The 21,053-nt window shown below is 45.1% G+C and overlaps 1 protein-coding gene across 1 annotated transcript; it reads right to left on the bottom strand.

Moving 5' to 3' along the window:
- Positions 1-3,341: 3,341 nt before the first annotated feature.
- Positions 3,342-17,792, bottom strand: Coil (coilin). Its single transcript, XM_069993239.1, has 7 exons — positions 17,518-17,792; positions 13,070-14,135; positions 12,859-12,945; positions 12,094-12,141; positions 9,888-9,957; positions 6,044-6,132; positions 3,342-4,267 (listed from the first exon to the last, which is right to left on the bottom strand). The coding sequence occupies exons 1-7, from the start codon at positions 17,760-17,762 to the stop codon at positions 4,187-4,189; spliced, it is 1,686 nt and encodes a 561-aa protein (XP_069849340.1). The 5' UTR covers positions 17,763-17,792; the 3' UTR covers positions 3,342-4,186.
- Positions 17,793-21,053: the final 3,261 nt, after the last annotated feature.

The following is a 21,053-nucleotide window of genomic DNA, read 5'->3' as shown; positions in this document are numbered from 1 at the left end:
CAAAGCAAACCCCCCCCCCCATCAGCCAGGGAACCGGGACAGAGAGGAAGGAGTGGGGGAGAGGAGTGAGGGAGAGGAGTGGGGGAGGGGGTGGTCCCACATTCCACAACCTCCTTCTGGGGCATACCCATCCCATGGCCTAAGAACATCCCCATAGGGCTGGGAAGGTGGCTCAGTGGTAGAGCACTTGCCTTTCATGCTCGAGGCCCTGGGTTCGATTCCTCAGCACCACATAAGAAAAAAGCCAGAAGTGGCGCTGTGGCTCAAGTGGTAGAGTGCTAGCCTTGAGCTGAAGAGCTGAGGGACAGCACCCAGGCCCAGAGTTCAGGCCCCACGACTGGACCAAAAAAACAAAAACAAAGAACATCCCCATAGGCACTGCCCATCAAAGGTTCCATCACCTCTCAATAATAGCACATTAAAATGTGAAGCACATTTTTAACACAGGGCCTTGGGGCATGCAGTTTCCAAACTCAGCTGTGGTCATGAGGGATGGTGGTCTGTAATTTCCTGTTTGCCAGTGTGTGTGTATGTGTGTATGTGTGTATCTGTGTCTGTGTCTGTGTGTCTGTGTCTGTGTCTATGTGCTGGTCTTGGGGTTTGAACTCAAGGCCTCCTGTGCTTGTTCAGCTTTTTCACTCAAGTCTGGCAGTCTACCGCTTGAGCCACACCTCCACTAATTTTTATTTATTTACTGGCCATTCAGGGCCTGGGCATTGTCCCTGAACTCTTTTTGCTCAAGACTAGTACTCTACCACTTTGAGCCACAGATCCACTTCCCGTTTTCTGGTGGTTAATTGAAGGTGTCTCTTGGAATTTCCTGCCCCAGCTAACTTTGGATGCGATCCTCAATTGTCAGCCTCCTAAGTAGCTAGGATTACAGGTGTAAGCACCAACCCAGAAAACCACTCTGACACATAGTCATGTAGGAGATAGAAGTGTTTAATGTCAGCTAGAGGTTGATAGGCTATCTATCTTGGAATAGAGAATAGTAAACTGCTCTCGTAACCTTAAAAGGTAGATATAGTATCAGGAGTCTGAGGGCAGAAGGGGCTGGGGCAAGAAATCTTTGTGGTCACAGCTGGACACTGGAGATATCCGACAGCCAGGGCAGGACATTCCATAGCTGGCTTGAAGCCAGGGAACACATCCCATCACAGACAATATATTCTATATCTAGCACGCAGCAAAAGCAATATATCTTACAGCTGTCATGTATCAGGGGGGAAACATCTTGGAGCAGAGACAATACATTCTATAGTTGGCACCTTGCAATCATACACTAGAGCCAGTATGAGATCAAGACTAATATCCGGACTCCGTTGCTGATGCAGCCAGGCAGTGGGAACAGACAACCATGGCCGGCCTGGCCTGCAAAGGACCCAGGATGAGGGCTGTCAACCCAAAGTGGGGGTGAATAAGCTTACAACAGGTATGAGCCACCAGTGCCCAGCTTAGGTCTTCTTAAATTTCAACCAGGTTTTTTTTATTTGCAGCATGTAATTTTTGCACACACACATACATACATGCATGCATACATACATACATACATACACAAATACACATAGCCCTGCCCAGCCTGGAACTCACTAAGTGGCCTGGGTTGACATCTTCCTGCTGCCACCTTTCTGAGTGCTGGAAATACAAGTGTGAACTACCACACCTGGCTTTATTCCTACCATGCATTTTTTTTTAATCTTATAATAAATAAAGCATTATTCTTGACCTTTTTTTAGATTGTCCACTGCTACTATGCAATTAATATTTACAATTGTCTAGTGTTTACCAATTGTACAAAATAGTGATATTTACTTTTTTCATTGGGGGGGGTGGGGAGCTGGTAATGGGGCTTGAATTCAGGGCCTCACTCTCTCTTAGCTGTATTTACTCAAAGCTGACACTCTACCACTTTTTGCTGGTTAATTGTGGACTATTCTACCCAGGCTGGCTTTGAACTGTTTTCCTCAGGTCTGCCTTGAGTAGCTAGGATTACAGTTGTGAGCCACCAGTGTCTTGGTAAGTAACTCTTATTTTACTTAGTAATGGCCCCAAAGTGCAAGACCCTTGGTGCTGGCAATTCACAAATGCCAAGAGCCACAAGTGTTTCCCTTAAGTAAAAGAGAGAAAAAATATATCTATACAAGGTTCAAGCACCCACTGGTAAGAGGAGGCTACTGTAATTAACATACCACCAGTGTCCAGGACAAGGGCAACAGAGAAGACACCAACTACATCAGTGAGATAAGAATCTCCACAGAGGGGCTGGGAAGGTGGCTCAGTAGTAGACTACTTGCCTTGCATGCATGAGGCCCTGGGTTCAATTCCTCAGTACCACATAAGCAGAAAAAGCCAGAAGTTGTGCCATGGCTTATGTGGTGGAACACTGAAGAGCTGAGGGACAGCGCCCAGGCCCAGAGTTCAGGCCCACAACCAGCAAAAAAAAAAAAAAGGAATCTCACAGAAAGGGAAAAAAGATCAAAATGGGCATGACAAAGCTGAGTGAAACCTGAGCATGAAGCCCTGGGTTTGATCCCTCAGTACCACATAAACAGAAAAAGCCCGAAGTGATACTAAGGCTCAAGTGGTAGAGCACTAGCTTTGAGCAGAGATGGCAAAAAAAACAAAAAACAAAAAACTAGATAGCATCTTCATTGGTCCAGTGGCTCCCACACCTGGTTAACTCTAGTGGATGAGGCTCTGAAATGCTAGACTCTTCTGATCAAAACAAGCCTTCTTGTCATAAAAATCATAATGAACCTGGATGGCAGAGGTGGCTGATGTCTGTATCCCTAACTACTTAGGAGGTTGAGATCGGGAGGAGCATAGTTTGAGGCATGCTGGGGCAAAAAGTTCACGATATCCCTTTCTCAACAAGAGCCGGGAATGCCTGTCATCCCAGCTAAGACAGGAAGCCTAAAATAAGCAGAATGAGACCCAGGCCTGCCTCAGCAGGAATCAAGACCTTACACCAAAAAGCAGCAGCATAGCTGGGCACTAATGGTGCAGGAGGATTGTGGTTGGAAGCCAGCCTGGGCAAGAAAGTCTATGAGACACTTAAAAGCCTGAAGTGGAGGTGTGTCTCAAGAGGTGGAGTGCCAGCCTTGCGCAAAAAGGTAAGAGAAAGCACAAGGCCCTGAGTTCAACCCAGTTACTGGCACAGTTGCAAAAAAAATAACCAGTGTGAAAAATGCCTGATGGTATATAACTCAGTGGTACAAAGCCTGCATATCAATGTGAAGATGTGAATTCAAATCCCAGTACTGCCCCTCCCCAACAAAACCATTATAAACCAAGACAATAATTTGCAACATTCAACTATACACGAAGACTCAGTATACATATTGGTTTTCATATGATTTTATTTAAAAATCTGCAGAGGTGAAGGGATCTGCTCTTTTGTTAAAAGAATGCTTTTTTTTTCACAGTATATATTGAGCCATTTTAGTTGTATATTGATAATTACAGAAAATCAAGTTCCTGTTTATGATCCTCCCTCCACCACACTGGGCCGGGGCTTGGCATCTTGTGGCAAGCTACCATCTTCCCCGGGCCGAGGCTCCTGGCAAACCCTCTCACCCTGGTAGAACACCCACAGAAGCTCTTTGGGGGCTCTGCCCTGAGAATCCTTAATTGTAAAGTTGGAAAAAACCTGAAAAGGATCCTTAACACCTGTAACAAACCCAACTATCTGTGAATGCTTGAGCGTTTCAAGTTTGAATTACTTGAAATTTATGAGCTTATTCCACATGTAGTGGAATATATGCTTTTACATGGTTAAAAAATTAGGTGAAGTATCATACCTCAATAGTTTCAAATGTTACTTAATAAAATGTATTGAAAGAAGATATGCAGCACGGTCTTTTCATCCCTGTTACTTCTCCTGACGGTTGCTACTTGATGGTCAAAAAAACAGAGAAAGAAACCAAACAAATTGGTATTTGACAATGCCTGCAAGGAATGTACAATTTAAATTATGTTAACTGAAATTAACCTGGAAAAGAAAAAGGTCTACAAGCCATATTATTTTAAAAGATGAGGTAGGTTTTTCCCCCCTTAGGCTGTACAATGAAAATAACAAAAAAAAAAAAAATCCATATAACTTTCAAACTCACTTTAAAAAAAAAAAGTTGAGGCTGCAGTCACTTTTACAAGCAATACATTGATGGCCTTGATGAAGACGCCTCGCTCAGGCAAGCTCTGTCCTTGTGATGTTAGCTGACTCAACAATCAATCTTGGATCGATCAACTCTCTCCAAAACACAGTGATCTGAGGAAATGTATAAAATACTCAGTTTAAGCACTTCATCTTGAGGTTATTTAAGTTTTAGTAGGTTAGCTAAGTGAATTTCTGTTTATGCAGAACTGAATTCTAGTAAATTAACTTCAATAGGACACAAAAACTCATTCACCTAGAATGTGGTGAAACTTTGTATTACATATTTCCTCCTCTGATTTAGAAGGGCTGTGGGGACCCTGGAAAATTAAACAATGTGTCAGGGAAATATGCTCTGTGCACAAGTGGCCTGCGAACCTCTTAGGGGCTATTTGTGGCCCACTTGAGTGTCACTGATAGGGTTCTGTGCAGCTCTGTAGTTCTTACCCTGTGCTGCCTAAAAATATGAACTATTTTACAAGAAACCTGTAAGCTTGGCCATGAGCAACGACAGCCATCTAGTGCAAAAAAGGAGCATTACAGCCTCTTGTTTGTTCATTTGCTAGGACATAGAGAAAGCCTCCACGATTTAATTTCCCAATGCAGTTTCTAGGAATACATTTCAAAAGGGCTAGGTTCGTGGACTTCAAAAACAAAAACAAAAACAAAAACACAATGCAGGAAACTGGACCAAACCTGCTGATCTTACCACAGACCATGAAACTGTTTTTGGATTCTATCCTTAAGAGTGTCATCCATTCTTCTTCTTCTTTTTTTTTTTTTTTTTTGCCAGTCTTGGGGCTTGAACTCAGGGCCTGGGCACTGTTCCCGAGCTTCTTTTGCTCAAGGCGAGAACTCTATCACTTGAGTCACAGTGCTACTTCTTGCTACTTCTGACTTTTTCTGTTTATGTGGTACTGAGGAATCGAACCCAGAGTTTCATGCATGCTAGGCTAGCACTCTACTACTAAGCCACATTCCTAGCCTTCATCCATTCTTCTTTTAAATGAAAAAAAAAATTTTACTGTTATTAATTTTTTTATAAAGCAAAGGAAACCAAAGTCTGGTGAGAAGTTTCTCCAACTTAACATTCCAGACAAAAATGTAAATTTTCAATGCTTAAACTTACAGTCTAATACCCATAATATTCCTTATTTTGGTGCCAGTCTTGGGCTTCTTTTGCTCAAGGCTAGTGCTCTATTACTTGAGCCATAGCTCTACTTCTGTTTTGTTGTTGTTGTTGTTGTTTTAGTTCATTGGAGATAAAGAATCCCATGGACTTTCCTGCCTGGGCTGTCTTGGAACTGTGATCCTCAGCTTACAGCCTTCTGAGTAGCTAGGGTTACAGGTGAGCCATGGGCATTTGGCTCACTTGGCTCTTTTGCTCAAGGTTGGCACTCTACTGTTTGAGCCACACCTCCATTTCCAGCTTTTTGTTGGTTAATTGGCAAAAGAGTCTTGCGGAATTGTCTGTTTGGTCTGGCTTTGAACATCAATCTCAGCCTCCTAAATAGCTTGCATTATAGGCGTGAGCTACCAGTACCTGGCTATTTCTGGTTTTTATATAGGCAGTAGGTCGGGTTTTTGTTTTGTTTTGTTTTGTTTTTGCCATTTATGGGGCTTGAACTCAGGGCCTGGGCACTGTCCCTGGGCTTCTTTTGCTCAAAGCTAGCACTCTACCACTTAAGCCACAGTGCCACTACCGGCTTTTTCTGGTTACGCGGTACTGAGGAATCAAACCCAGGGCTTCATGCATGCTAGGCAAACACTCTACCACTAAGCCACATTCCCGGCCCCTCTAGGAAACATTGATGTCACTTTCCAGAGCCTGGGTCATCAAACAAAAGAGAATGTCTGCCTAAGCAATAAAGGAAAAAGAATCGTGCCTACCCTTCTCTCCTGTGTCACTGCATACTCCACTACCTCAGTTCCGTTCTCATTGTGATAAACCAAATCAAACTTCCCAGGTTCTTTCAAGGCTGAAACCAGAGATTAGGCAAGAAAGACAGTAAGTCATTTGTTGTAGTCAAAATGTTCCTTTGCAGGGAATTGTATCAACTGAGGCGAAGGCCGGTGTATGCTGTTACAGGAGACGCTCCCCAACCCATACCAGCCACAGGGGGCTCCCTGGCATTTATCAGTGATATCTCTTCTTCATCAGAAAGAAATAAGCTTGATGAAGGGTCACTAGTACTTCCACAGTACCATGTCGCCCCACAAGAAAAACCTCAAAAGATAATGGGTGTTTCAAAAAGAGAAAGTGAACTGGATGCCAGTTGCTCACATCTGTAATCCGAGCTACTCAGGAGGCTAAGATCTGAGGATCGCAGTTCAAAGCCAGGCCGGGCAGGAAGGTCCATAAGACTCTTATCTCTAATTAACCCACCAGAAAACCAGAAGTGGTGCTGTGGCTCAAGTGGTAGAGTGCTCCCTTTGAGCTGAAGAGCTGAGGGACAGCACCCAGGCTGAGTTCAAGTCCCACAACTGACAAAAAAAAAAGCAAGTGATCTGAAAAAAACAACCCTCAACTCAGAAATCACGCATACCTATTACTTTAGAAATAGGCATTGGAAAAATGACCATGCAAGCTGAAACCATGCAAACTTTTTTTTGTACCACTTGAGCCAGACCTCTAGCCTGTGCAAGCAATGCTTAACAATCAACGGGAAAAATTATGATTGTTGGAAAATCATTCAAATTTCCATCAGACCATTAAAAACCGTATTGTAGAGGTAAATGGAAAAGTAGTAAAACTATTATGTAATACAAGTAAGTTTTTAACATTAGAAACAAAATGTTTTGTTTCTTTGTAAGAAATGTATCAAAGTTGATCAGAACAATGGTGCCTTCTTTCTTATAACTTATAGTAGAGAGGAGGTGTCTTTCTATATTCCACAGAATTACCAGACTCCTTTCCAAGTATGGATTAGCTTTCAGAATTTTATCCTTTGAGCAATCAAGAAACAGGCTGAACATTCATTTTTACTTTGAAAATTAGTGAAGTTTTTGCTGGTGCCACTTCTGAAAGTTTCTTTTCTTTTTTTTCTCTTTTTTTTGCCAGTCCTGGGGCTTGAACTCACTCAGGGCCTGGGCATTCTCCCTGAGCTTCTTTTTGCTCAAGGCTAGCACTCTACCACTTGAGCCACAGCGCCACTTCCAGTTTTCTGGTGGTTAATTGGAGATAAGAGTCTCACGGACTTTCCTGACTTTCCTGCCTGGTCTGGCTTTGAACCATGATCCTCAGATCACAGCTTCCTGAGTAGCTAGGATTACAGGCGTGGGCCATGGGCACCCGCCCGGCACTAGGTACTAACTGTTTATAGGTACTGAGTAACTAGCTTCATGCACGCTAGGCAAGCACTCTACCACTAAACCACATTCCCAGCCCGTTTTATCCTTTTCGTCACCAAGATTCCTGGTTTGGGTGGTGCAGGGGCTGAAGCCAAGACTATGGACATTCTAAGCAAGCAAGTGCTCTGGAACTGAACGACATCACCAACCACCAACTTCCTCAGCTACATCAGGGAGTGCACCTAAACAGCAGCGTCAACATTGCCACAATGGCTGGCAATTTTCTCTACAATTCACTTAAATCCCAAGTGGGTGGCTGTCAACATTAGCGCTGTTTTCATCTTGTTTACATCTTAGCTGGATAATCCCCTATTTTAGTTACTCCTTCCTTTTTCTGTTTCTTTTTCTTTCATTTCTTTTTCTTCTTTTTTTTTTTTTTTGGGGGGGGGTCTGGTCGTGGGCCTGAACTCTGTGCCTGGGCGCTGTCCCTCAGCTCTTCCGCTCAAGGCTAGCGCTCTACCACTTGAGCCACAGCACCACTTCCAGCTTTTTTTTTCTGCTTATGTGGTGCTGAGGAATCCAACCACTGAGGAATCTACCACTGAGCCACCTTCCCAGCCCTCTTTTTCTTTTCTTTCCTTTCTTTCCTTCCTGTTTTTTCTCTTTCTTTCCTTCCTGTTCTTTCCTTCCTGTTCGTCTGTCCTTCCTTTCTCTCTCTCTCTCTTTCTTTCTTTCTTTCTTTTTGTTGTTCCAATACTAGGTTTGAACTCAAGAGCTTAAGGGTTGTCTCTTAGCTTTTTCCACTCAGGTCATGTTCTACCACTTGAGTTACTCTTTTACTTCTAGCTTTCTGCTCCTTAATTAAAGGTAAGTCACATGAACTTTCCTGCCCAGGCTGGCTTAGAACCACAATGATCAGATCTCAGCCTAGGATGACAGGCATGTGACACTGATGCCCAGCAAGTCTGGGTAGTTTCAAGTGATGTAAGAATGTAAAACTTCCCCCAAAATTAATATCCCAATCAATGAATGAGCAAAGGAGCTAGAGAGAGACGTCTCAGAAGAAGAAATACAGGGGCTGGGAAGGTGGCTCAGTGGTAGAGCGCTTGCCTTGCATGCATGAGGCCCTGGGTTCGATTCCTCAGCACCACATAAGCAAAAAGAAAAAAAGCCGGAAGTGGCGCTATGGCTCAAGTGGTAGAGTGCTAGCCTTGAGCTGAAGAGCTGAGGGACAGCGCCCAGGCCCAGAGTTCAGGCCCCATGACTAGACCCAAAAAAAAAAGAAGAAGAAGAAGAAATACAAATGGCCATGAGAAGCTAGGTGCTGGTGAGTCACATCTATAATCCTAGCTACTTAGGAGGCTAAGCTTTGAGGATCATGGTTAAAAGCCAGCTTGCGCATGAAAGTCCATGAGACTCTTATCTATCTCCAATTAACCACCAGAAAACTGAAGTGGGGTTGTGGCTCAAAGTGGTAGAGTACTAGCCTTGAACTCAGGGATAATGCCCAGGCCCTGAATTCAAGCCCCATGACCAACACTAACAACAACAACAAAAAAACAGCCATGAGGAAATGCTCAACACCACTGAGTAAATGTAGTCATTATATTCAAAATACACTATGTGGAACAAATGAACTATGTAATATGAGGTAGGAAGGGGAGGGGGAGAAAACAAAGGCGTGATACTGACCCAGAAGCATTGTACTCATAACCTGACTTATGGAATTGTAACCTCTTTGTACACCTACATCATCATCATCATCATCATCATCATCAGAATCAAAAGAATCAAAAGAATGCAAAACTTTGCAAGGCAGCCTAAGTGGAGAATCCTCCTAGATATTTACTGAATCCCTCCCAATCTTTTGTCTCCCCCACACATAATTTAATCGCATCTTTCAGTCATGTTACTGAGTCAGCATGGAACTTAGATTTGCTAGAAATAATTCTTTGCCATCAGCTTTTACCAAGTCTTCTCTGAAAGTATATATTACCGCAATAAGAACACTTAGCCCAACTGTTCTGAGAACCAATCCAGCATCTCTAAGACACACAATCCAAGGCGCAGCAACATGGCTGTGCTCCCCCAGTGTGCTTCCACAGAGTTACAAGCATCAGAAAGGCCAGTGAAGGGACTCACTGTACATAAAGACTAATTGGAAACCACTGTAAAAAATATTCACAGCTTAGAAGTTTTAAAATCATTTCTTCTTTTCTTTCTTTTTTGCCAGTCCTGGGGCTTGAACGCAGGGTCTGCACACTGTCCTTGAGCTTCTTTTGCTCAAGGCTAACACTCTACCACCTGAGCCACAACACCACTTCCGGCTTTTTCTGTTCATGTGGTACTGAGGAATCGAACCCAGGGCTTCATGCATGCTAGCCAAGCACTTTACCACTAAGCCACATTCCCAGCCCTTAAAATTCATTTCTTAAAGACTCACCAGGTAAGGATGAGAGAATTTCTATATCTACTTGCTGGGTCTCTGAATTGTGGCTCAATATTTTTCCTTCCTTTCAAAAAGAAAAGTTCAAGTCAAAAAAATCAACATGTGAGTATACTAAAAGCCATACAATTTTTTTGTGTGGTTGTTGGTTGTGGAACTTGAACCCAGGGCTGGGCACTGTTCCTGATCTCTTTTGCTCAAGGCTAGCACTCTACCACTTGGAGCTACAGCTCCACTTTTGGTTTTTGGGTTTTTTCTGAGTGGCTAATTGGAGATAAGAAAGAGTCTCATGGGCACTTTTCTTCCCAGGCTGGCTTCAAACCATGAACCTCAGATCTCAGCCTCCTGAGTAGCTAGGATTACAGGTGTGAGCCACCAGCACCCAGCTTCAATTGTAGACTTTAAAAGGCTAAATTGATATATACTTTAATCTCAATTCAAAAGGTTAAAAATAAATCAGCCTGGAGGGGAAATAAAAACAGTCAGCCCAGTACTGTGACTCATGCCTATAATCCTAGCTACTCAAGAGGCTGAGATCTGAGGCTCTCAGTTCGAATCCAGCTCAAGGAAGAAAGGCTATGAGACTTTTACCTCCAATTAACCACCAAAAAGTGGGAAGTGAAGCTGTGCTTCAAGCAGTAGAGCACTAGCCTGGAGCAAAAAAGCTCAGGGACAGTATCCAGGCCCTGAGTTCAAACCACAGGTCCAACACACACACACACACACACACACACACACACACACACACACACACACACACACATACACACACACACACACACACACACACACACACACACACACACACACACACACACACACACACACACACACACACACACACACACACACACACACACACACACACACACCAGGCCCTGAGTTCAAACCACAGGTCCAACACACACACACACACACACACACACTCTCTCTCTCTCTCTCTCTCTCTCTCTCTCTCTCTCTGAATTTTTTTATTCACTTCTATTTGTTTAGTTATTTTGAGGCAAGGCTGGCCTGTTGGCCCTGAACTCACAATTCTCTTGCCTCAGCCTCCTGGGTAGCTGGGATTACAGGCACACATCCTGGTGCATGACAACAGAGGCTTTTAAAAAGTAGATTTAAAAAATAAATAAATAGGAAGTGGCGCTGTAGCTCAAGTGATAGAGCGCTCACCTTGAGCTGAAGAGCTGAGGGACAACGCCCAGGCCCAGAGTTCAAGCCCCACGACCGACAAAAAAAAAAAAATAATAATAATAAATAAATAAATAAATAAATAAATAAAAAGTAGATTTAATGGGAGTCAGGATCCCGGGAGACTTCATTCTCTGATCACAGAATTGACTGTTGAACTTCCCAGGACAGATCTGTATACATCTTTCCTTCCAGTACAATTATTAACACACACACCCAATCACAAGTATCCTAACTTAGTAATTATAATGGTTGCTTTACATATAGGAGAAACTAAGTGGCCAAGGAGATTAAAAAATCACAGAATACCAATACAAAGAACCAAACCACCAGATCCCTTCATAAACTGATTCTGGCTAGGGGCTACTATACAACTTCACAGTAAAGATGATTAAAAAGTGAACATTTTGATACTGTGTTCATGTTTTACTTTGATATTTACTTTAAGAATGTCTGTATTAGCTATATACATATATATATGAGTATTATTAAATATATCCTAGTGTTTATTTGAGACAAGGTCTCACTATTTACCCCAAGGTGCCCTCAGACTCAAGATTCTTTTGCTTCATCTTTCTGAGTCCTAGGACTATAGGCATAAGCTACCATGCCTGTAGTTTTACTATCTACTGACAACGTAATCTTTTTATTTCTTTTTAGAGATGCGTGTCTCATTATGTTGGTGAGGTTGTGAGCATCTGGACTCAAGTGATCTTCCTGCCTCAGCCTCCTGAATATCCGGGATGACAAGCACTTGTAACCATACCTAGTCAACCAAAATTTGTTGTTGTTGCAGTCCTGGGGCTTGAACTCAGGGTCTGCGCACTGTCCCTGAGCTTCTTTTGCTCAAGGCTAGCACTCTAACACTTGAGTCACAACACCACTTCCAGCTTTTTCTGTGTATGTGGTACTGAGGAATTGAACCCAGGGCTTCATGCATGCTAGACAAGCACTCTACCACGAAGCCACATTCTCAGCCCCAACTGAATTATTTTTAAACATGCAACCTTACCTTATAGTCAGACACATCAGGAGTGTAGTCAGATGTTAATTCCAAAAGCTAAAAGAAGAAAGAAAATAATCCTACAAATATACAAACCCTAAGACCTGCCCACGGCCCCTCCCTCTTCCATCCAAGAAATCATACAAAAGTGTCTCCAGCCGGGCGCTGGTGGCTCACGCCTGTAATCCTAGCTACTCAGGAGGCTGAGATCTGAGGATCGCGGTTCAAAGCCAGCCCGGGCAGGAGAGACCGTGAGACTCCTATCTCCAATAAACCACCAGAAAACCGGAAGTGGCGCTATAGCTCAAGTGGTAGAGCGCTCACCTTGAGCTGAAGAGCTGAGGGACAGCTCCCAGGCCCAGAGTTCAAGCCCCATGACCGACAAAAAAAAAAAAAAAAAAAGTGTCCCCACCCCAAGGACACAGCAACACTGGAGATCCAGGGAGAAGGGTGTTTATAAACATGTTTATAAACGCATGACACACTCAGGAAGTCCACTTAGAAAAAGGGGCTAAGCTTTTCTATGTTGGAATTCTTGTGGTTCTAAAACATACCTTAAGGGGACTGGGAAGGTGGCTCAGTGGTAGAATCCTTGCCTTGCATGCATGAGGTCCAGGGTTCGATTCCTCAGCAGCACCACATAAGCAGAAAAAGCCAGAAGTGGTGCTGTGGCTCAGTAGAGCGCTAGCCTTGAGCTGAAGTGCTGAGGGACAGCGCCCAGGCTAACTTCAGGCCATGACTGACAAAAAAGAAAAAGAAAAAAAGAAAACATACCTTAAATGCAATCTTTTCTCCAACCCGAGGGGCAGCTGCTAACAGTGGTAACAGACTATAGTCCTTCTTGTGTATCTCTACGGGATTCTGAAAAACAGCATTAGCCATGGAGACTTTGTTACTGGTGAGAAAATGGGAAGCCACGCCACAGAGTAGCGAGTCACTCCATGGGGGAAAAGTGGGGAGAGCCATCCCAATAAACCCTATTTACCTGGATAATGGTAGATGAGTTTGAGACAACCTCACTTAATTGCTGTTGCTTCTGATACTCGGCGCTTCTATGCAGGACACAGGGAACCACATTTCCTCGTCCTCGACCTCTCCCCCTCAGGCCCCGGCCCCTCACTCCCTTCCAAGGTTCCCCTCGTCCCCATCCTCTTCCCAAATTGCCAGAGACAGATACACCGGGAAGAGGACCAGGAGTCTGTTTGATGCCATTTGAGTCACCAGGTTTCCATCCCATGGCATTTGGAGCCTGTGATGACGGCCCTGGGCCTGGACAACCTCGCCCTGCAAAGAGGCCCGCTGTCTTTAAGGAGCCAGAAGCACACTCCAGGGAGTTCTTGAGCATGACAGGCTGGTCATCGGATTCTGTACTGGAGTCTGAACTAGAAGATGTGGCTCTGGCGGCATTGATCTTGCTGGTGGGCAGGTTAAAGGCAGTTTTGGCTGCCACTTTGTTCATAGCTGGATTTTTGGTAGCTGGTCCTTCCTTTGATAACTCAACTGACAGTTTGTCTAAGGAGTTCCCATTGCTGAACACATCACTGGAGGACTCCTGGCTAGACTCTGATTCCGAAGCGGTCTCGGGACCTTTTGGTTCTGTGACAGCCCCAGCTTGACTTCTGATTTTAGCCAGGCTGGCAGAACTTTTTGGGGAATTGCTGTTGCAGGTGGACCGCTCTTTTCCTGAAGATTTGGGGTTCCTGATCTGTTTCTTATATTCACACTTCTCCTTTTTCTTTGGTGATATTCTTTTGGTCTCCTCTTCCTGTTCACCCATGGTGCCACATGGTGCTTTGCTTCTTCTCTTGTTCTTTTTCTTCACAGTCCCATCTGTGCCAGCTTTTGGCTCTAGATCCAAGGCTTTCTCCTGATTGCTGTTGCTCTTTTGCCTCTTCCAGTGCTTCTTTGAATAACTGTACCCAAGTTCGTTTTCTTCATCCTCTACCAATTTTAAAGTCCGCTTCTTTGTTTTCCTAGGTGATGAGTGCAAATCACCCCCATTCCTGACTACTACAGGATCCTCAAGAATTTCTCTCTCTTCTAACTTAACTCTGTCGAGAGAATAAGAGAAAACTGGAGTGAGCAATTCAGAGGCATGACTCCAGGATGCAGTTACATCCTGAGAAGATGGCAAACTCACTACCGCCATTCAATGAAAACTTCCACAATGCTTAAGGACAAAAAACCTTTTGACCTTCATTCAATGGCCTACATTCAACTTCCATACGGCTAGTCTTACCTATTATCTAGGTCCCAGAATTTATCTATACATTTTCTCTAAGCTAAATGCCACCACAAATTAGGTAGTTTTTTTCTTTTCCTTCCTTCCTTCCTTCCTTTCCTTTCTTTTTTCCATCCTTCCTTTTCTTTTATTGTGCCAGTCCTAGGGCTTGACCTCAGGGCCTGGGCATTGTCCCTGACCTTCTTTTACTCAAGGCAAGCAATCTACCATTTGAGCCACAGCTTCACTTCCAACTATTTTTGGTAGTTTAGTGGAGATGAGTCTCACAGACTTTCCTGTCCAGGATGGCTTCAAATCACAATTCTCAGATCTCAGCCTCTTGAGTAGCTAAGATTACAGGAGTGAACTATGGGCGTCCAGCTCACACAAATAGTTAATAGTTAATAGCTAATAAGCAGAAGAAACACAACTCAAACAGCAGTTTGGCCGGCTACAAGACTCCAAATCTTTCCCTTTACTTGTAAGGCATCCAATCCAAAAGGGGGTATCTTAGCCAGGCCAGTGGCTCACAGCTGTAATACTAGCCACTTAAAAGGCTGAGATCTGAGAATCTCAATTCAAAGCCAACCTTGGGCAGACAAATCCAGTAACATTACTGATGTGTATGCACATGCACATGTGCACACAAGTTGTAAGACTTTCTGCTCAGTCTTAGCAGTTTACTAAATCACTAGAATACAATACATGTCCTGCCATTTCTGGAGCTGGCAATGGTGTCCCCCTCCTCCCTTTTTTGTGCAGATTCAGGGGCTTGAGCTCTTGGCTTTTTTCACACAAGGTTCTTGGGTTTGGTGGTTAATTGGAAATAACAGTCTCACAGACTTTATTGCCTTGGCTGGATTCAAACCACAATCCTCAGATCTCAGCCTTCTGAGTAGTCAGAATTACAGGTGTGAGACAACAGCACCCAGCCTCAGTAACATTTTGGGTTTGTGTTTTTTTGTGGGTTTTTTTTTTTTTTAACAGTCATGGGACTTGAACTCAGGGCATGGGTGCTGTCTGAGCTCTTTTGCTTGAGCCACCAAGCCACTTGTGGTTTTCTGGTGGTTAACTGGAGATAAGAATCTCACCAAGCAGGGCGCTGGTAGCTCACACCTTTCTATAATCCTAGCTACTCAGGAGGCTGAGATCTGAGGATCCAGGTTCAAAGCCAGCCCAGGCAGAAAAGTCCGTGAGACTCTTACCTCCAATAAACCACCAGAAAATTGAAATGGCACTGTGACTCAAGTGATAGAGTGCTAGCCTTGAGCTGAAGAGCTGAGGGACAGCGCCCAGGCCTGGAGTTCAAGCCCCATGACCGACAAAAAAAAAAAAAAGTCTCAACAAAACTTTCTGCCTGGCTTCAAACTTCCATCCCCAGATCTCAGCCTCCGGAGTAGCTAAGCTTACAGGTGTGAGCCACCAGAGCAAGGCTTCAGTAACATTTTTTTTAAGATTTTTTTTTTTTTTGCCAGCCCTGGGGCTTGAACTCAGGGCCTGGGCACTGTCCCTAAGCTTCTTTTGCTCAAGGCTAGTGCTCTACCACTTGAGCCACAGTGCCTCGTCCAGCTTTTACTGTGTATATGGTTCTGAGGAATCCAATCTAGGGCTTCATGCATGCACTCTACCACTCTACTACTAAGCCACATTCCCCGCCCTTTTTTAAAGATTTCTTTTTTTTTTTTTTTTTGGTTGGCCGTGGGGCTTGAACTCTGGGCCTGGGTGCTGTCCCTCAGCTCTTCAGCTCAAGGCTAGCGCTCTACCACTTGAGCTACAGCGCCACTTCCGGTTTTCTGGTGGTTTATTGGAGATAGGAGTCTCACGGTCTCTCCTGCCCAGGCTGGCTTTGAACCGAGATCCTCAGATCTCAGCCTCCTGAGTAGCTAGGATTACAGGCGTGAGCCACCAGCGCCCAGCTTTTTTAAAGATTTCTAAAAGCAATCTTTTTCTTTTTTTTTTAATATTTTTTATTGTAAAGATACTGTACAGAGGGGTTACAATTACATGAGTAAGGTAATGAGTACATTTCCTATTGAGCATTGTTACCCCTCCTTTGTTTTTCCCTTACTATCCCTTCCCTCCCTACCTCCCCAACTCCTCCCTCCCTCCCCCACCCCCAGTTGTAAGTTTTCAACATAGTGTCTTGTATGTCTCCTTGTTACAATGGGTCAACCTGTATCCTTGTTTCAGCATTTTGTTATTTCCCTTCCCCAAAAGTAGAAAAATGTATATACCAGATGCAGGGCACCAGAATCAAATACAGTAACAACAGGGGTTATACCATGGGGGAAGAACATACAAAAGAAACAAAAAAAAAAATCACACAGTACATTAAAAACAACATAAAAGCAATCTTTCTTATGTGCAGGTACCAGGGGTTTGAACTCAAGGCTTTGACTCTCAGCTTTCTTGCTCACAATTGGTGCTCTGCCCATTGAGCCAGGCCTCCAGTTATGCATCTCTCTAGTTTAACTGGAGATAAGGATCGCATGGACTTTTCTGCCCGACTGGCTTCAGACCTCAGTCCTCCAGATCTCCGTCTCTTGAATAGCTAGGCTCACAGGAGTAAGCCACATTTTACATCATTACTATCTCCCATTCACAACGAAAACAAGACCCAAACAAATGTCTAAGCGAGCCCCAAACGCGTGTGTGGAAACAGGACGGGACTCCTCTGAGCCTCGGTGGACGTGGCAGAGTGACCCGCACGGGAGGAAAAAAACACGCAGCTGTCCGGTGCGATCAGCCCAGAGCAGCCCCGGGCCGGGCGGAGCCGCGCCCAGAACGGGACGCGAGGATTCGCGACGTCAAGCCCTTCCCCAGCAGCGCGAGCGCTGTTCCCAGTTCGCACCCCCTTGTACTTTCAGAAAGTCTCCTGGCCCGGCCTGGTGGCGCACGCCTGTAATCCAAGCTACTCAGGAGGCTGAGGTCTGAGAATATCTCCAATGAACCGTCCAATTGCCAGACTGGGGGCGTGGCTCAAGTGGTAGAGCGCCAGCCACGAGCAGACAAACACCAGCCCCAGGGAAGAGGACGCTCGGGAGCCCCTTCCTCGGCAAGACGGACCAGGGTCTCCCCGCTGCCGGTGCAGGTTTGGAGCTGGGCTCCATCCGGGTCCCTACCGCTCCCGCGCCTCGCGAACGCGCAGGCGCGCGCCTCGGGCCCCGCCCCCCGCCCCGGCCCCGCCCCGGCCCAGGCCGCGCCGCGCGCACCTGAGGCTGTCGTTGTCCCTCACCAGGCGCGCGCTCTCGGTGGGCGGCAGCAGACCCCCGTCCAAGTAGAGGCCCAGGAGCGCGCCGGAGCTGAAGCCGAAGCGGTGACGGACGAGGCTGATGAGATCGGTGACAACTCGACATCGGTTGAGGTCGACGAGGAGCCAGAAGACTGTGCAGTGCGGGGTGGCTGGCGGCGGATAATCAAATTGAAGCCGTAGCCTAACCGTCTCGGTCGCTGCCATCTTGCCAGTGCTTCACGGAAGCCGAGAGGAACCACACTGCTCCGGGGAAAGCGTGCTGGGGCGGCCCGCCCCGCCCCGCCCCCCGGGACCGCCCCCCCCGCCCCCGGGCCGCCCGCGACTGCCACCTACGGCTGGGAAGTGGGTACTGCAGGCTCCGTCCGCTGCCGCCGCCGTCCTTGAGCCGCTCAGGACAAGGCCTAGGCAGAAGAGTACAAATGAAGTATTAGGCCTTTCCTACCCAACACTAGAGGGGCCTTTTGAGGATCCTGGTTCAAAACCGGCCTGGGAAAAATAAATCAATAATCCGAGAGACTTTTATAGCCAATGAACTAGCAAAAAGCCCGAAGTAGAGCTGTGGTTGAACAACCAGCCTTGAGAAGGAGAAAGACAAGAAGAGAGTAAGGCCCAGTACCAGCACAAAGCAAAGAGTTTTAAAAATGGTAATAAAACTTCTGTCCTGCCTGAGGAGGTTGGAGATATCACTCCGTGGTAGAGTTCTTGCTTGGCATAAGTAGGGCCCTGGGTTCAATCCCCAGCACAGAAGCAAAAAACTCTTTCGCCTGGGAATAATATGGACTTAAAAAATAGATGAGATCATCTTTATCTGCAAGTCAAATGTTAAGACATTTTAGGAGTGTTTTTTGTTTTTAAGCTGGGCACCAGTGGCTCACATCTGTAATCCTAGCTACTTGGGAGGCTGAGATCTGAGGATCACAACTTGAAGCCATCCTAGGCAAGATAGTCCATGAGATTCTTAACTCCATTTAACCACACACAAAAAAGCCAGAAGTGGAGCAGTGGCTCAAGTGGGAGAGCACTAGCTTTGAGCCCAGGCCTGAGTTCAAGTACACACACACACACACACACACACACACACACACACTTTTTTTTTTTTCTGTGTATGTGGTACTGAGGAATTGAACCCAGGGCTTCATGCATGCTAGGCAAGCATTCCCACCAAGCCATATTCCCAGCTCCATACAAAGACTTTTAGCTGTAACTCCAGCACTGAAGCAGGAGCAGGAAGATTGCAAGTATGAGGACAGCTTAGGCTACATAGGAAATTCTTTTTTTTTTTTTTTTGTCGGTCGTGGGGCTTGAACTCTGGGCCTGGGCGCTGTCCCTCAGCTCTTCAGCTCAAGGCGAGTGCTCTACCACTTGAGCTACAGCGCCACTTCCGGTTTTCTGGTGGTTTATTGGAGATAGGAGTCTCGCGGTCTTTCCTGCCCGGGCTGGCTTTGAACCGAGATCCTCAGATCTCAGCCTCCTGAGTAGCTAGGATTACAGGCGTGAGCCACCAGCGCCCGGCTTACATAGGAAATTCTAAGCCAGCCTGGGTTACATAGTGAGATCCTGCCTCAAAAAAAAAAAGACTTTTAATATCTACCATGGGACTACTTTGACATTCATTCTACCTAGTTTCCCTTGCATTTTATTATTAAAAAATTCAATTTATTACAAAAAATTGTTCAAGCATAATTTTTTTAAAAAAATGTATCCATTTACCTGCCACCAACATTCTACATTTTTCTTGGAGGTTAGTACAGGGTTTGAACTCAGGGCCTAATTCTTGGCTTATTTTACTCTAGTCTGACACTCTTGGCACTTGAGCCATAGCACCATGTCCCGCTTTTTTGATGAGCATTGATTGTAAGCATTACTAATTTTTCTAACTAATAGCTTGGAACTATGATCTCAGCCTCCTGAGTAAGCTAGGCTTACAGGCATGAGCCATCAGTGTCCAGCAAGGGTGCAACTTTTATATACAGTCCTTTCCAAATGTATCTTTCACAGGCTGATCCCCCTGATAGGGCTTTAGGGGATTTTGCCCTGTACAGAACACAAGAGAACCTGGGTATGGACTCTTTATACATGTCACTTCTACCTCCAACCTTCCTATTGCTACTGCCTTCCCTCCCTTATCCACAGCAGCTCATCGCGTCCAGCCCCTCACCCGCTCTCACTGGCAGTCAGGTCTGGACTGTCCTTGGTCTCTGTGGATTTATGCTTGGCAGTGGGAGGGAAGCAGGAAAAGGGAGTCAAGGTCATCTGTACTTGGTTGTTATTTGGGGATTTTGCTATTTACACTTTTGAGAAAAAGCATTTAGATTCTTTTTTTTGGGGGTGGGGTCAATCATGTGGCTTGAACTCTGGGCCTGGGCCAGAGTTCAAGAGAGTTCTCTCTCTCTCACACACACACACATACTCTCTCTCTCTCTCTCTCTCTCTCTCTCTCTCTCTCTCTCTCTCTCACACACACACACACACACACACACACACACACACACACACACACACACACACACACCTAAAATCCACTTTGTCTCATCTCCCTTCCCCAGATCTCAATATTTTATTTTAAAATGTTCTGGAATAATGTGACAATTCAACAATGCTGATCACAAATTACTGATAAAGAAAAAAGTATTTCATGCTCCAAAGATGAAGTAAAAGATTATGAAAAGTATTCCAAATGCCAATCATGGTTATGGATTTTTTTTTTTTAACCAGTCCTGGGGCTTGAACACTGACTGGGCTTGGGCGCTGTCTCTGAGCTGCTTTTGCTCAAGGTTAGTGCTCTCCCACTTGAGCCACAGCGCCACTCCTGGCTTTTCTGAGTAGTTTATTGAAGAGTCTGATGGACTTTGCTGCCCCAGCTTTGAACTGGGATCCTCAGATCTCAGCCTCCTGAGTAGCTAGGATTACAGGTATGAGCCACTGGCACCCGACTTGGATCTAACTTTTTAAATATAATTTTATTGTTAAGGTGTTGCATAGAGGGATTGCTATTTCACAATTCAGGTAATGTGTACATTTCTCTTTTGGACAATGTCACCCCTTCCTTGTCCCTGCCCACATTTGCATAGTTCATTTTGATTTTTTTTCACTTCTCCAAAAGCATAATGTATGTGATTTTTGCATGAAAAATAAAAGACTAAAAAAAAAGTCTGAAAATGGAATTTCATAGTTTCCAACTATGAAATAATAATGCATAATGTGACTCAGGGTGCAGCAGTTTTTTAAATATGTACAAGGTCTTTTGTTAGAGAAAGCTGAGATTGGAGGGGAAGTGGTTATTCCTCTAGGGTTTCTCAATTCAGCCGGTTGCACAAAATGTATTCAGTATAAATGTATTCAGAGCCTCCCTCCCACAAAGCCTTCCCTAAATGTCAGCACCAGGCGGAACTGCTCCAGCGCCCTTGCAAGAGTCCTTGGGTTGAAATGCCCGACAGAGGGCGCGCTAGACAATGTGAACCTCCAGTCAGGCCAAACCCCGCCCCAGTCCCGCTC

This window comes from Dipodomys merriami, unplaced genomic scaffold, assembly GCF_024711535.1.
Source record: "Dipodomys merriami isolate MVZ:Mamm:240054 unplaced genomic scaffold, mDipMer1.0.p SCAF_42, whole genome shotgun sequence".
NCBI lineage: Eukaryota > Metazoa > Chordata > Mammalia > Rodentia > Heteromyidae > Dipodomys > Dipodomys merriami.
The sequence above is the reverse complement of the archived record's forward strand: the minus strand, read 5'-3'. Positions and strand labels throughout refer to the sequence as shown.

What these genes read in the sequence shown, in the direction of transcription:
- Coil (XM_069993239.1), bottom strand. Translation starts at nt 17,762, where the DNA reads ATGGCAGCGACCGAGACGGTTAGGCTACGGCTTCAATTTGATTATCCG. An exon ending in AATTCTCTCATCCTTACCTG is followed by an intron (nt 6,133 to 9,887) that starts GTGAGTCTTTAA and finishes CTCTGGTTTCAG; the next exon opens with CCTTGAAAGAACCTGGGAAG. An exon ending in CAGTGACACAGGAGAGAAGG is followed by an intron (nt 4,268 to 6,043) that starts GTAGGCACGATT and finishes ACATTTCCTCAG; the next exon opens with ATCACTGTGTTTTGGAGAGA.